Raw genomic sequence first — 12,189 nt, forward strand, 5'->3', positions numbered from 1 at the left:
CAAGATAAACAGCACATGACCTTGCAGGTGGGGCCCAGTTAGAATTTTCTTCTGGTCAAGTAACCCATCCCGCTCAAAAGGTCCCTGAATAAGGGTTATTTAAGGATGTTGAACAAACCACCCATGTTTCCAGAGGTGAATTATTCAAACCCCAAAGAATCCCTCTCAACACACGGCTATGATGCTCCCCCACTACTTCTGCTCGTGATCAGAGTTGCACATACCATCAGCCACTAAGGGACATGCTCAACTGGTTAGGGTCAAACAACTGACAAGCAAATCTGTGGTATTGTGCAGAATATTTGCTGTAGCCCATCTTTTATACCAAGACAAAACAATATACATGATAACACTTCCAATCAGAAGCCATGAGAGCCACTGCCTGGTAATGCATCAGGGCTATTATTATTATTATTATCATTATCATTATCATTATTATTATTATTATTAGGGTGGCGAGCTGGCAGAATCATGAGCACGTCAGGCGAAATGCTTAGCAGTATTTTGCCTGTCGCTACGTTCTGAGTTCAAATTCCGCTGAGGTCAACTTTGCTTTTCATCTTTTCAGGATTGATAAATTAAGTACCAGGGAAACACTGGGATTGATATAATCAACTAATCCCCACCACACAAATTTGAAGCCTTGTGCTTCCAGTAGAAAGGATTATCATTATTATTATTATTATTAGGGTGGCTAGCTGGCAGAAATGTTAGCACACCAGGCAAAAGGCTTAGTGGCATTTCGTGTCTTTACATTCTCAGTTCAAATTCTGTCAAGGTCAACTTTGCCTTTCATCCTTTCATGATCAATGAAATAAGTACCGGTCAAATACTGGGGCTGGTGTAATCGACTTACTCCCTCCCATGAAATTGCTGGCCTCATGTCAAAATTCAAAATCATCGTGATTATTATTATTATTTCCTACCCATGCATGGAAGACGGACATTAAATGATTATTATTATTATTATTATTATTAAGGTGGTAAGCTAACAGAATCATTTGCAAGCCATACAAAATGACCAGTGGCCTTCCATCCATCATTGTGCCCCGAGTTTAAATTCTGCTGGGGTCAACTTGCCTTTTCATCCTATCCTGATCTATAAAACAAGTACCAAAACAAGCTGAGCACTGGCATTGGGGTAACCAACTTCTCCGCTGCCACTAACACTCTGTAGGCCCCATGCCAAAATTTGAAACCATTATTATTATTATTATTATTATTTAAGGTGGTAAGCTAGCAGAATCATTTGCGTGCCAGACAAAATTTTCACTGGTATTCCATTCATCTTTTACGCTCCGAGTTCAAATTCCACCGAGGTCAACTTTACCTTTCATCCTTTCAGGGTCAATAAAGTAAGCGCTAGTTGAGCTTAGGGGGTTGATGTAATCAATTATCCCCCCTCTCCCAAAATATCAAGCATTGAGCCCACAGCAGAAAGGATTGTCATTATTATTATTATTATTATTATTATTATCCTCTTCTTTCAATTTTGTTCCCATTTCTTTCCAAGTGTCTTCCCGACACCTAGGGCAGGGCACCTTGAGTAAGTATCTTCTGCTGTGGGTCAAGGTCGATGAATGCCTCAAGTCAATTTGGTGGATAGATACAGAAAGGAAACCTGCTGTGTGTGTGTGCATAGGTGGGGGTATGATTAACTAGTTTGCTTTCCAACTATGTGGTTTTGAGTTCAGTCCTAGGTATGACATTTCGGGAAAGTGTCTGCCATTATAGCCTTGGGTTGGCCAAAACCTTATGAGTGGACTTAGTAGGTAGAAGTGTATGTGTGTGTGTGTGCATGTCTTTGTGTGTTTCACTGCATGATAACAAGTGTCGGTTTGTTTATGTCCCTGTAACTTGGTAATCTGGCAAAAAAAAAACCGATAGGTGGCAGACTTAAAATAATTACTGGCATAAACATTAGCATGCCAGGCAAAATGCTTAGCGGTATTTCGTCTGTTGTTACGTTCCAAGTTCAAATTCCGCCGAGGTCAACTTTGCCTTTCATCCTTTCGGGGTCGATAAATAAAGTACCAGTTACGCACTGGGGTCGATGTAATCGACTTAATCCCTTTGTCTGTCCTTGTTTGTCAGGGGATCAGATAAAATGAATTGCAATATTCATTCCAGCTCTCAGGACTTTGGGTTCAAATCCCAATAATGTCAACTTCGTTTTTATCCTTTTCATCATCATTTAACATCCATTTTCTATGCTGGCATGGGTTGGATGGTTTGACTGAAAGCTGGTAAGCTGGAGAATTGCACGAAGTTCCAGTTTGATTTGGCATGGTTTCTACAGCTGGATACCCTTCCTAATGCCAACCACTCCAAGAGTATAGTGGGTGCTTTTTACATACCACCAGCATGGGTACTAGTTACGAAACACTGGCATTGGCCATGACTATGATCTCACTTGGCTTGACTGGTCTTCTTAAGCATGGTATATTGCCAAAGGTCTCGATCAGATAAATAAAACAGCAGTTCAATGTTGGCACAGCCCTCTTTCCTTCCTGGCAGTTCCACTGAATCCAGTTTGGGAGAGCCAGAAGGATGTATGTGCTTGTCTCTTCTTGTGGCTAGACACATTGCTAAGACAATCAGTGAAAGCATGGGACATGCAACCAAGCCATCCTGGATTGCTGGTGGTGGTATATACCTATATATGTATATCTTTTGCCTGTGTATATTACTAAAGGACTATCTACGTGTATCTGTAAAGAATTGGAGCACCAGTGAAGGACCAATCTTTCTCATTCTAATCATCAGAAATGTTGTGCATTAGTGATCGGTTCAATGGAAACCTATAACCAATGATGTTATTCATTATTTACCTTATTTACATTCGACGGATACTTGTCCTCATCTTGTTTGTTGTTAACACAACGTTTTGGCTGATATACCCTCCAGCCTTCATCAGGTGTCTTGGGGAAACGTGTTAACAAACAAGATGAGGACAAATATCCGTTGAATGTAAATAATGTACATAATTCCTCATCTCTTAAATATAGAACTGTATTATCCAATGATGTTATTGTTCACGAATTACAATATAAAATCAATAGACATAAATAAACCCAACATGAGAGATAATAGAATATTCCGGATTTGGTGCATGGAAAAAAAAAAAAGAATTTAAAGTTACCTTCTCAAGTCATGCTAACTCATAAGGCTGCTTGCCTGGTTTCATGGCATATATATTCCCCACCTGGATGGGAAGCCAGTCCATCGCAGGAATACTCATTTTTACCAGCTGAGTGGACTGGAGCAATGCGAAATGAAGTATCTTGCTCAAGAATACAATGCATCGCTTGGTCCAGGAATTGAAACCACAGTCTTAAGATCATGACTCCAACACTCTAACCACTAAACCACATGCTTCCATTCAGTATATGAAGCAGTGATGGAAAGAAAAATTATGGTATAGAATTGGTTGAGAACCTTTCGTTAAATTATCTTCCAAAAATCACATTAATATATTGATAAATAAAAAAGTTATAGTTGTTTAATGAAACCAGACTAAATTTATGATTATGCTAGAAATTAATTGAACCACATAAGGGGTGTATTTTGGTTAGAAATATAGTAACGAAAGGGTTCAGGCCAGTTCAAATATGCTTGGCCGTTGCCAGCCTCGCCTGGCCTCCATTGCCAGTGGAACGTAAAAAGCACCATCTAATCGTGGCCGTTTGCCAGCTTCGTCTGGCACCTGTGCCGGTGGCACGCAAAAAAGCACCCACTACACTCACGGAGTGGTTGGCGTTAGGAAGGGCATCCAGCCGTAGAAACATTGCCAGATCAGACTGGGCCTGGTGCAGCCTTCTGGCTTCCCAGACCCCAGTTGAACCGTCCAACCCATGCTAGCATGGAGAATGGACGTTAAACGATGATGATGAATACTTGCATTCAAAGTATATTCGTTAGTCTGCAGCCATGCCAGGGCACCACCCTGAAGCATTTTAGGCAGGTAAATCAACCCCAGTACTTATTTTTTTTAAAGTCTGATACTTATTCTATTGGTCTCATTTGCTGAACTGCTAAGTTACAGGGACATAAACACACCAACACCAGTTGTCAAGCAGTGGTGGGGGACAAACACAGACACAAACAAATACACACATAGATATACTTATATACGAGGGACTTCTTTCAGTGTTTCCGTCTACCAAATCCACTCGCAAGGCTTTGATCAGCCTGAGGCTATAGAAGACACTTGCCCAAGGTGCCACTAAGTGGGACTGAACCTGGAACCATATGGTTGGGAAGCTTCTTACCACACAGCTACACAGGCAGCTACATGTGTATGTAGCATTTAAAATTTATGACAGCTGCTTTGGTAGAATTTCATTTAACACATTCGTAAAAGATTATATCATAACATAATCCACCATCATCAGATATGATTTTCAAAACGGTAACATTTTTAAACAGGTGACATTTTAAACATCAATCCGAACATAGCCAATGTTAGCTGGACTAATGATGCATTTAAGCTTTACATTTGAATATACAGAAAACTTAAGTGTAGCTTAAAACAGGCAAATAAAAAACAAAAAGATTGTAGCGTATCTGATATCCTCACTGTTTGAGAGACACAATAAGAATGATCTCGTTTGAGATTACAGCCATCTTTGGCTGGATTGACCCTGTTGTGTCCACTGATCTGATTGGTTGGCAGCTGGCGCAGTCTGTCTCCCTACTTATTTCGCGCCAGAGTGAAAAGCAACCAATCACGGCCTTCGGATAAGGTCTGCTTCTTTGAGCCCACCACAGGCTTTATAAGGTGCTTGTTTTTACTATTCTCCGTCTTTCGACTTTCTAAGGTCTAGTCACTGACCACAGAGCTACTCAGCCATGTTCCAGTTTCCAGCGACAGACGACCAGTCAGCCAGCCCTGCTATTGCTCCAGCTATGAAGACGCTATTATATACCAGCGAAAGACAGAACGTTGTCTATCTCCACCACCATCACCAACGTCGTCTAAATCTCCATCGTCGCCATTCTACCGTCAACAACATGTACACATCAACAACACCGACCAAGTTTAACTCACGCTGTTAGAGTGAACCTTTCACCAAGTATAAGAGTCAGTCCATCTAAAGAAATACTATATAAAGAGACTCAGCTCGGCGTCGAGGCTCCAACCGCTGCATATTCGCCCAACCGGCCTCCGCCTTGAGACAACATCTTGTTATAGAACTCTTGCTATCATGTACCATATGAACTGGTAATCTAAACTCTATGCTGAGATTCATCTTATGCTCTGTATTCTGTATTTCTGTTTTATGTGCATACACCAATTGTCTGTACTTTCTGTCACATACACAAACATTTGTTGTATGCTCACATACGCTCCATCCTGCTAGCACTCACAACTCTCACTTTAACACCTTGTAAATAAAGTCTTCTCTTTCAAACAGAGGAATGGTTTGTTGTCCTTCATTATATCTTTTGGCACTGTATTCATGTCATGTATCTGGCTTCTCTTATTTTGTTAGGGGCGACCGTGTGACGTCAAAAGGAGACATTTGTCGCCAACCTCCTTACGTACGGTCGTATAACCCTACAAGATCATATAAATACACAATCTAAATTAGTTGATTGTTTAACAATGACACTAAATAACCTAAGAAATCAATAGACATAGCAATGCCAAAGATAGAGATAGATGGATAGATAAACAAATAGATTGATTGGATGAAGACAGACATATAGACTATATTCAATATATAGTAGTATTTATATTGTAACTAAGCTTTTCACTGCAATTTGCCAGGGAGAAAAAAAAATCTAATTTAAAACAAAATAGGTGTTTCAACACCTTGCTCAACTCAGAGGGCTCGTTATTGAACTGATGGACGCGTTTCAAACTCATTAGTTCTCTTCAGCACCAGATGCCAAGGCAGGTAACTCTAAGTTGATTTTAACACCTTTTTGCCTTAAGCGAAAATTTTTTCTCTACAACAAACTACAGCTTTTACAAGTTCAAAGCTTTTACAAGTTCAAAGCTTTTACAAGTTCAAATACATTTGAAGCATATTTGAACTGGTCTTAAGTTGATAGAATTAGGATGGTCCATGGCACTGATAATATTGACTGTGATCCTTACTACTCAGCAAGAAGTCTAGGTTTGTAAGGGCTGGGCCCCAATATTAGGGGAAAGAAACAGATACTGAGAAAATACAAAGAAAGAAATTTTTTGTTAAAAACATAAAAAAGGGAAGGGTGAATAAGAAAAGGAAAAATGGATCTTTTCGGTTTGAACGGCAGTTTTTTCTGGCGGTGTCATATGAAATTGTCACCCATAATTATGACCCTAGTATCAATCTATTGCATTTCAATCTATTTTAGGGTAGGGGTTGGTAGGTTAGAGGTGGGGGGAAGGGTATCTTTTTTTCTTCACAAATGTAAATAAACCCAATCTGTTTCTTAAACGAAGGACATATTCATACGGCACAATGTTTTTTACCTCAATAGACGTCAGTGATTGGTTGAAATAGCAGAAATTGAAGAAAAAAACAACAAATATCTTACAAACTATAGAATTTTCTCAATAAAGCCAAGAGAAAAAGATGTTTTATAAACACTTTCTACCAGTATACGAAGTTTAAAGTTTTTTAGTTACCTAGAAATTATGTTAAAAACTGCCGTTCAAACCGAAAAGATCCGGAAAAATACATTAAAAAAACTTACTCTTTAGCGAAAGCTAATTCTGCAGGTGAAAATAACGAGTGTTCTTCATCTTCACTGCTGTCCTTGTTGATATAATGAGCAGCATGAGATTGGATCTGAAGTGATTGAATGAGGGAATAAGTGAGATGTTTGGAGGGAGGAAGGAAGGAAGGGAGATGGATGGATGGAGCAGAGGAGGAGGAAAAGGATGAATGAATGATAAGTAGCTAGATAAACTGACAGACAGACAGACAGACACATGGAGGATGGATGAACAGAGACAAATGGAAGGACACACAGACAAGTAGAGGAATGGCTAGGCAGATAGATAAATAGATGGACAGTGGAATGGATGAACAATGAGATGGACAAATAGGTAGACAGGTAAAGAGATAGTATAACAATATACAAGGTAATTCAAAATGAATGGTACAAAAAGAAAGCACACCTGTGAATGTTGTAACGAATATATTACTAAAAAAAACAGGTGTAACATGAAAGGCTATCTCTTCAAGTTTCTACCGACAGTCACAGATATTCAACATGGGTGCTCTTTGCCACATGGCAGATGTCTACACGATAGTCTAGTTCTTGCCACACCAGTGCCAGCAGCATATCCTGATCAACCGAGTTGACTGTGCCACCTATCACCTAAAGGCGACGATCTGGCAGAAACGTTAGCACACCGGGCAAAATGCGTAGCCGTATTTCGTCTGCCGTTACATTCTGGGTTCAAATTCCGCCGAGGTCGACTTTGCCTTTCATCCTTTCGGGGGTCGATAAATTAAGTACCAGTTACGCACTGGGGAGATCGATGTAATTGACTTAATCCGTTTGTCTGTCCTTGTTTGTCCTCTCTGTGTTTAGCCCCTTGTGGGTAGTAAAGAAATAGGTATCACCTATCCGCAGAAATTGAAGAAAAAAAACAACAAATATCTTACAAACTAATGAATTTTCTCAATAAAGCCAAGAGAAAAAGATGTTTTCAGGCATCTGCTCTGGCAAGATGTTGTGGAAGTCGGGGTATGAACACTGTCTCTCAGAGACCCTCCCCACAAAGGAAAGAGTCACAAGATAGCTAGGTCAGGGGACCTAAGGGGCCAGACCTTCAATGGCAAACCATTGCCCTAGCACAGCAATCCAACATTCTGGAAGATGCTGGTTGAGGTAATTGCATACACATATATACCAATGTGGCAGAAACCCCCATCTTGCTGCTTAATGAAGTTGGGTACCTCTTCTGTTGGCTGGGGACAACAACCAAATGGACAGCATGACAAGGTAGGTGCACTCTTTAACGATGGACCATACGTTTTGTATTACCTTGTATTTGCAAACAACAACTTGAGGTTGACAACGAATGTGATTTCCCCAGTAAGAGATGCACAGGCACAAAAGTGGCTGAGGTAAGTAGCTTGCTTACCAACCACATGGTTCTGGGTTCAGTCCAACTATGTGGCACCTTGGGCAAGTATCTTCTACTATAGCCTTGGGCTGATCAAAGCCTTGTAAGTGGATTTGGTAGATGGAAACTGAAGGAAGCCCATCGTGTGTGTGTGTATGTTTGTGTGTCTGTCCCCACGACATTGCTTGACAACTGATGCTGGTGTGTTTACATCCCTGTAACTTAGTGGTTCAGCAAAAGAGGCTGATAGAATAAGTACTAGGCTTACAAAGAATAAGTCCTGGGGGTTGATTTGCTTGACAAAAGGCAGTGCTCCAGCATGGCCACAGTCAAAAGACTGAAACAAGTAAAAAATTTTTTAAAAAAGCTCAATCCTAGTAAAAGAGATTAAAGATTTTTTTTTTCCATCCAATATTTACAAATAAATAAAAGTATTTGGTCAGCTGAAGGCTTCAGTAGAAGACACTTACCCAAAGTGACACACAGTGTGATTGAACCCAGAACAATGTGGTTCAAAAGCAAGCTTCTTACCACAAAAAGACACACACACACATATATATATATACATTCTTGGGCTTCCACATAGTTTCCACCTACTAAACTCACTTACAAGGCTATAAGACACTTGCTAAAAGTGCCATGCAGTGGGACTGAAACTGAAACCATGTGGTTGCAAAACAAGCATCTTAACCACACAACCATGTCTGCACACTATTTATATTCAAATCTTTGACATGGATCTGCACAAATATATTCCAAACATCCATACAGCATTTCAGTTAACCTTCAGAATACAGTCAGGCAGCTGACCCACTGACCTGGAACTTTTGGGCTAGAAAGATAATCTTGGAGTGGCTGTGTGGTAAATAGCTTGCTTACCAACCATAGTGTTCCGGGTTCAGTCCCACTGCGTGGCACCTTGGGCAAGTGTCTTCTACTATAGCCTCGGGCCGACCAAAGCCTTTGAGTGTATTTGGTAGACGGAAACTGAAAGAAGCCCGTTGTATATATGTGTGTGCGTGTGTGTGTCTCCCCAACATTGCTTGACAACCGATGCTGGTTTGTTTACATCCTCCTAACTTAGCAGCTTGGCAAAAGAGACCAATAGAATAAGTACTAGGCTTACAAAGAATAAGTCCTGGGGTCGATTTGTTCGACTAAAAGTGGTGCTCCAGCATGGCCACAGTCAAATGATTGAAACAAGTAAAAATGTGTGTGTGTGTCTAATTTTATCAAGTTGATGGATGGATCCATACATGCATGCGTGTATATGATTAATGAGAAAGACGGAAGATAAAAGATGCGAAAATGTTTATTAATCACCACAATTGTTTCGACCCATCTAGCAATGATCCCTCATGGGTGGGATACTAAACAACTGGTTAAGGAGTATCCATCAGCATAGATGTGTCTCTTCAGGTGATTACAAGACGTATCCCAGTAAAACAACTGTTCCACAAGATACCTTCTCGGTTTGCGTATAGAAAAGCAGCATGTGTGTATGGACATGTGTTCTTTATTGGGTTACCAGTTTATAATTTGTGTGTGTAAATACACTTTACCATCATCATCATCGTTTAATGTCCGCTTTCCATGCTGGCATGGGTTGGACGATTTTGACTGAGGGCTGGCGAACCAAATGGCTGCACCAGGCTCCAATCTTGATCAGAGTTTCTACAGCTGGATGCCCTTCCTAATGCCAACCACACCGAAAAATTTCAAAGCCATGAGATAATGTGTGATTAATTCAAAACAATGTGATCTGAATTCTAGAGTCTTGTATCATTGAACTGAGAGCAGCTTCAGGTGGAATGGTATCACAGAGATTAATAAAAAGAAGAGCGATTTATACAAAAGAAATATGGGTTAAACAAGCTTTCCATGCTAGCATGGGTTGGACGATTTTGACTGAGGGCTGGTGAACCAGATGGTTGCACCAGGCTCCAATCTTGATTTGGCAGAGTTTCTACAGCTGGATGCCCTTCCTAATGCCAACCACTCCGAGAGTGTAGTGGGTGCTTTTTACATGCCTCCGGCACGGGGGCCAGTCAGGCAGTACTGGCAACGACCTCGCTTGAATCTTTTTACACATTTCACTGGCACAGGTAGCCAGTAAGGCGACTTTGGTAACGATCACGCTCGAATGGTGCCCTTTTATGTGCCACTGGCACAGAAGCCAGTTGGCTGCTCTGGCAACGACCACGCTCGGATGGTGCTCTTGGCACCCTACTAGCACATGCACAAGTACCAATAAGGCGATGCTGGTTACTATTTTACCAGGTTACTATTTTCCAAATGTGTATGTTTGTACTTGTTTAAACTTTTCAGTCTCTTAAGATTCAGATTTTCTTTCTTTTTATATAAATTCGAATAACAATACACTTTACGTATATTTTAAAATTGGTTTCCATCTTTCTCAGGTGCAGAAACATCAATGTCCTTTATCTTTAAAAAAAAAAAAGAGTAAAAAAAATCAAAGATACTGAGTTGTCATCTAAGAACAGATAAAAAAATTAAAAGTGCTTCTTACCTTTTCTAGACGTATTCGTAAATAACTGTTCAACACAAACCTCACTCGGTCCAGCTAGAAATTGAAAATAAAAGATTCAGAATTTAGAAGTAAGTGCGTGTAGGTGCGCACATGTATGTGTGTGTGTGTGTGTGTGTGTGTAACTTTCATCTTTTATTTGTTTCAGTCATTAGAATGCGACCATGCTGGGGTACTACCATGAAGAAATTTTAGTTGAATGTATCAGTTCCAGTACTTTAATCTTTTTTAAAAGCCTGGTATTTATTCCATTACTTCCTTTTGCCAAATCGCTAGTTTATGGGGGATGTAAACACACCAACACCAAATTGTCAAGCAACAGGGAGGGGGAAGAGCAAAATGCAAAGATACCCACACAAAGATATATATACATATATATATATATATATATATATATATATATATATGTATATATATATATATATATATATAGCGAAGACCTGTTGAGGCAGGACACTAAACTCTGCTTGAGAAGACCTGTTGAGCCAAGTGAAATTAAAATCAAATTTGACGACTGGCATCTGTGCTAGTGGAGCGCTAAGAGCACCATCCGAGTGTGATTGTTGCCAGAGCAGATCAGATTGGAGCCTGGTGCAGCCATCTGGTTCGCCAGTGAAATCATCCAACCCATGCTAGCATGGAAAGCAGACATTAAACGATGATGATGATGATATATATATAACCGTGATCACTGTGACCAACCAGGCTATCAGATGTTACTACACATCGCTGGTCACAATGTGCTTCACATTGTTTTAGCCTTCAAATGACGCTGCCCCACTGGCTAAGCGAGGAGGCCAACATATATATATAAAATTGAAGAAACTGGAGTCAACAAGAAGGAGTACAGTTGAACAGTTATTTTTTAATCACTACAGCTGTTTCCACACAACGTAGTCCTCCAAAAATAAAGGTAGTTGATTATGCAGCTGTTTGCTTGCATAATGAGATCTAGTTGTGTTTCCTCAGGTGATATTCAAGTGTTGTCTCCATTAGTTTAAAATCTTTGGCTTCAAGTCCATTCCATCTGTCTGTCTGGGTTTGAATTTATGGTGGCTGGTAAAATTATGTTGTTTGCTGCCAGAATGAGTTTGGCACTCATAGCAGTTCGCCAAACGCACTCTGACAGCAAACAACATAAAACTAGCAGCTACTATAAATTCAAACCAAGACAGATAAATGGGATGGACTTGAAGATGAAGATTTTAAACTAATGAATATCATCTGAGGAAACACAACTACATCTCATTATGCAAACAAACAGATGCATAATCAAATACTTGTATTTTGGGAGAACTACATTGCATGGAAACAATTGTGGTAATTAAAAAATAACTGTTCAACCACACTCCTTCTTGTTGACTCCAATTCCTTCAATTTTATAATCACACAAGACAAATGGTCAAACATAAACTTGGAAGCATAAAATAATGCTACTGGATAATATTGGATAACTCTGTGGGTGGAAGAGCTTTATGCTGTACTCTGCCAAATGCCTAACAGAATATACCATAACTATATATATCATCATCATCATCATCATCATCATTTAGCGTCCGTTTTCCAT

The 12,189-nt window shown here is 39.9% G+C and overlaps 1 protein-coding gene and 1 pseudogene across 1 annotated transcript in view; one reads left to right on the plus strand and one right to left on the minus strand.

Moving 5' to 3' along the window:
- LOC115223077 (DNA replication complex GINS protein SLD5) overlaps window positions 1–12,189 on the minus strand; it is a 56,079-nt gene that overhangs the window by 32,763 nt on the left and 11,127 nt on the right. The window contains exons 3-4 of the mRNA XM_029793491.2: window positions 10,605–10,658; window positions 6,691–6,785 (exon numbers count right to left, since the gene is read on the minus strand). Coding sequence (XP_029649351.1) covers window positions 6,691–6,785; window positions 10,605–10,658 — 149 coding nt within the window. The remainder of the gene's footprint in view (window positions 1–6,690; window positions 6,786–10,604; window positions 10,659–12,189) is intronic.
- The window catches only part of LOC115223078, a 42,576-nt pseudogene continuing 38,262 nt past the window's right edge, over window positions 7,876–12,189 (plus strand).

This window comes from Octopus sinensis, linkage group LG22 (assembly GCF_006345805.1).
Source record: "Octopus sinensis linkage group LG22, ASM634580v1, whole genome shotgun sequence".
Taxonomy (NCBI): domain Eukaryota; kingdom Metazoa; phylum Mollusca; class Cephalopoda; order Octopoda; family Octopodidae; genus Octopus; species Octopus sinensis.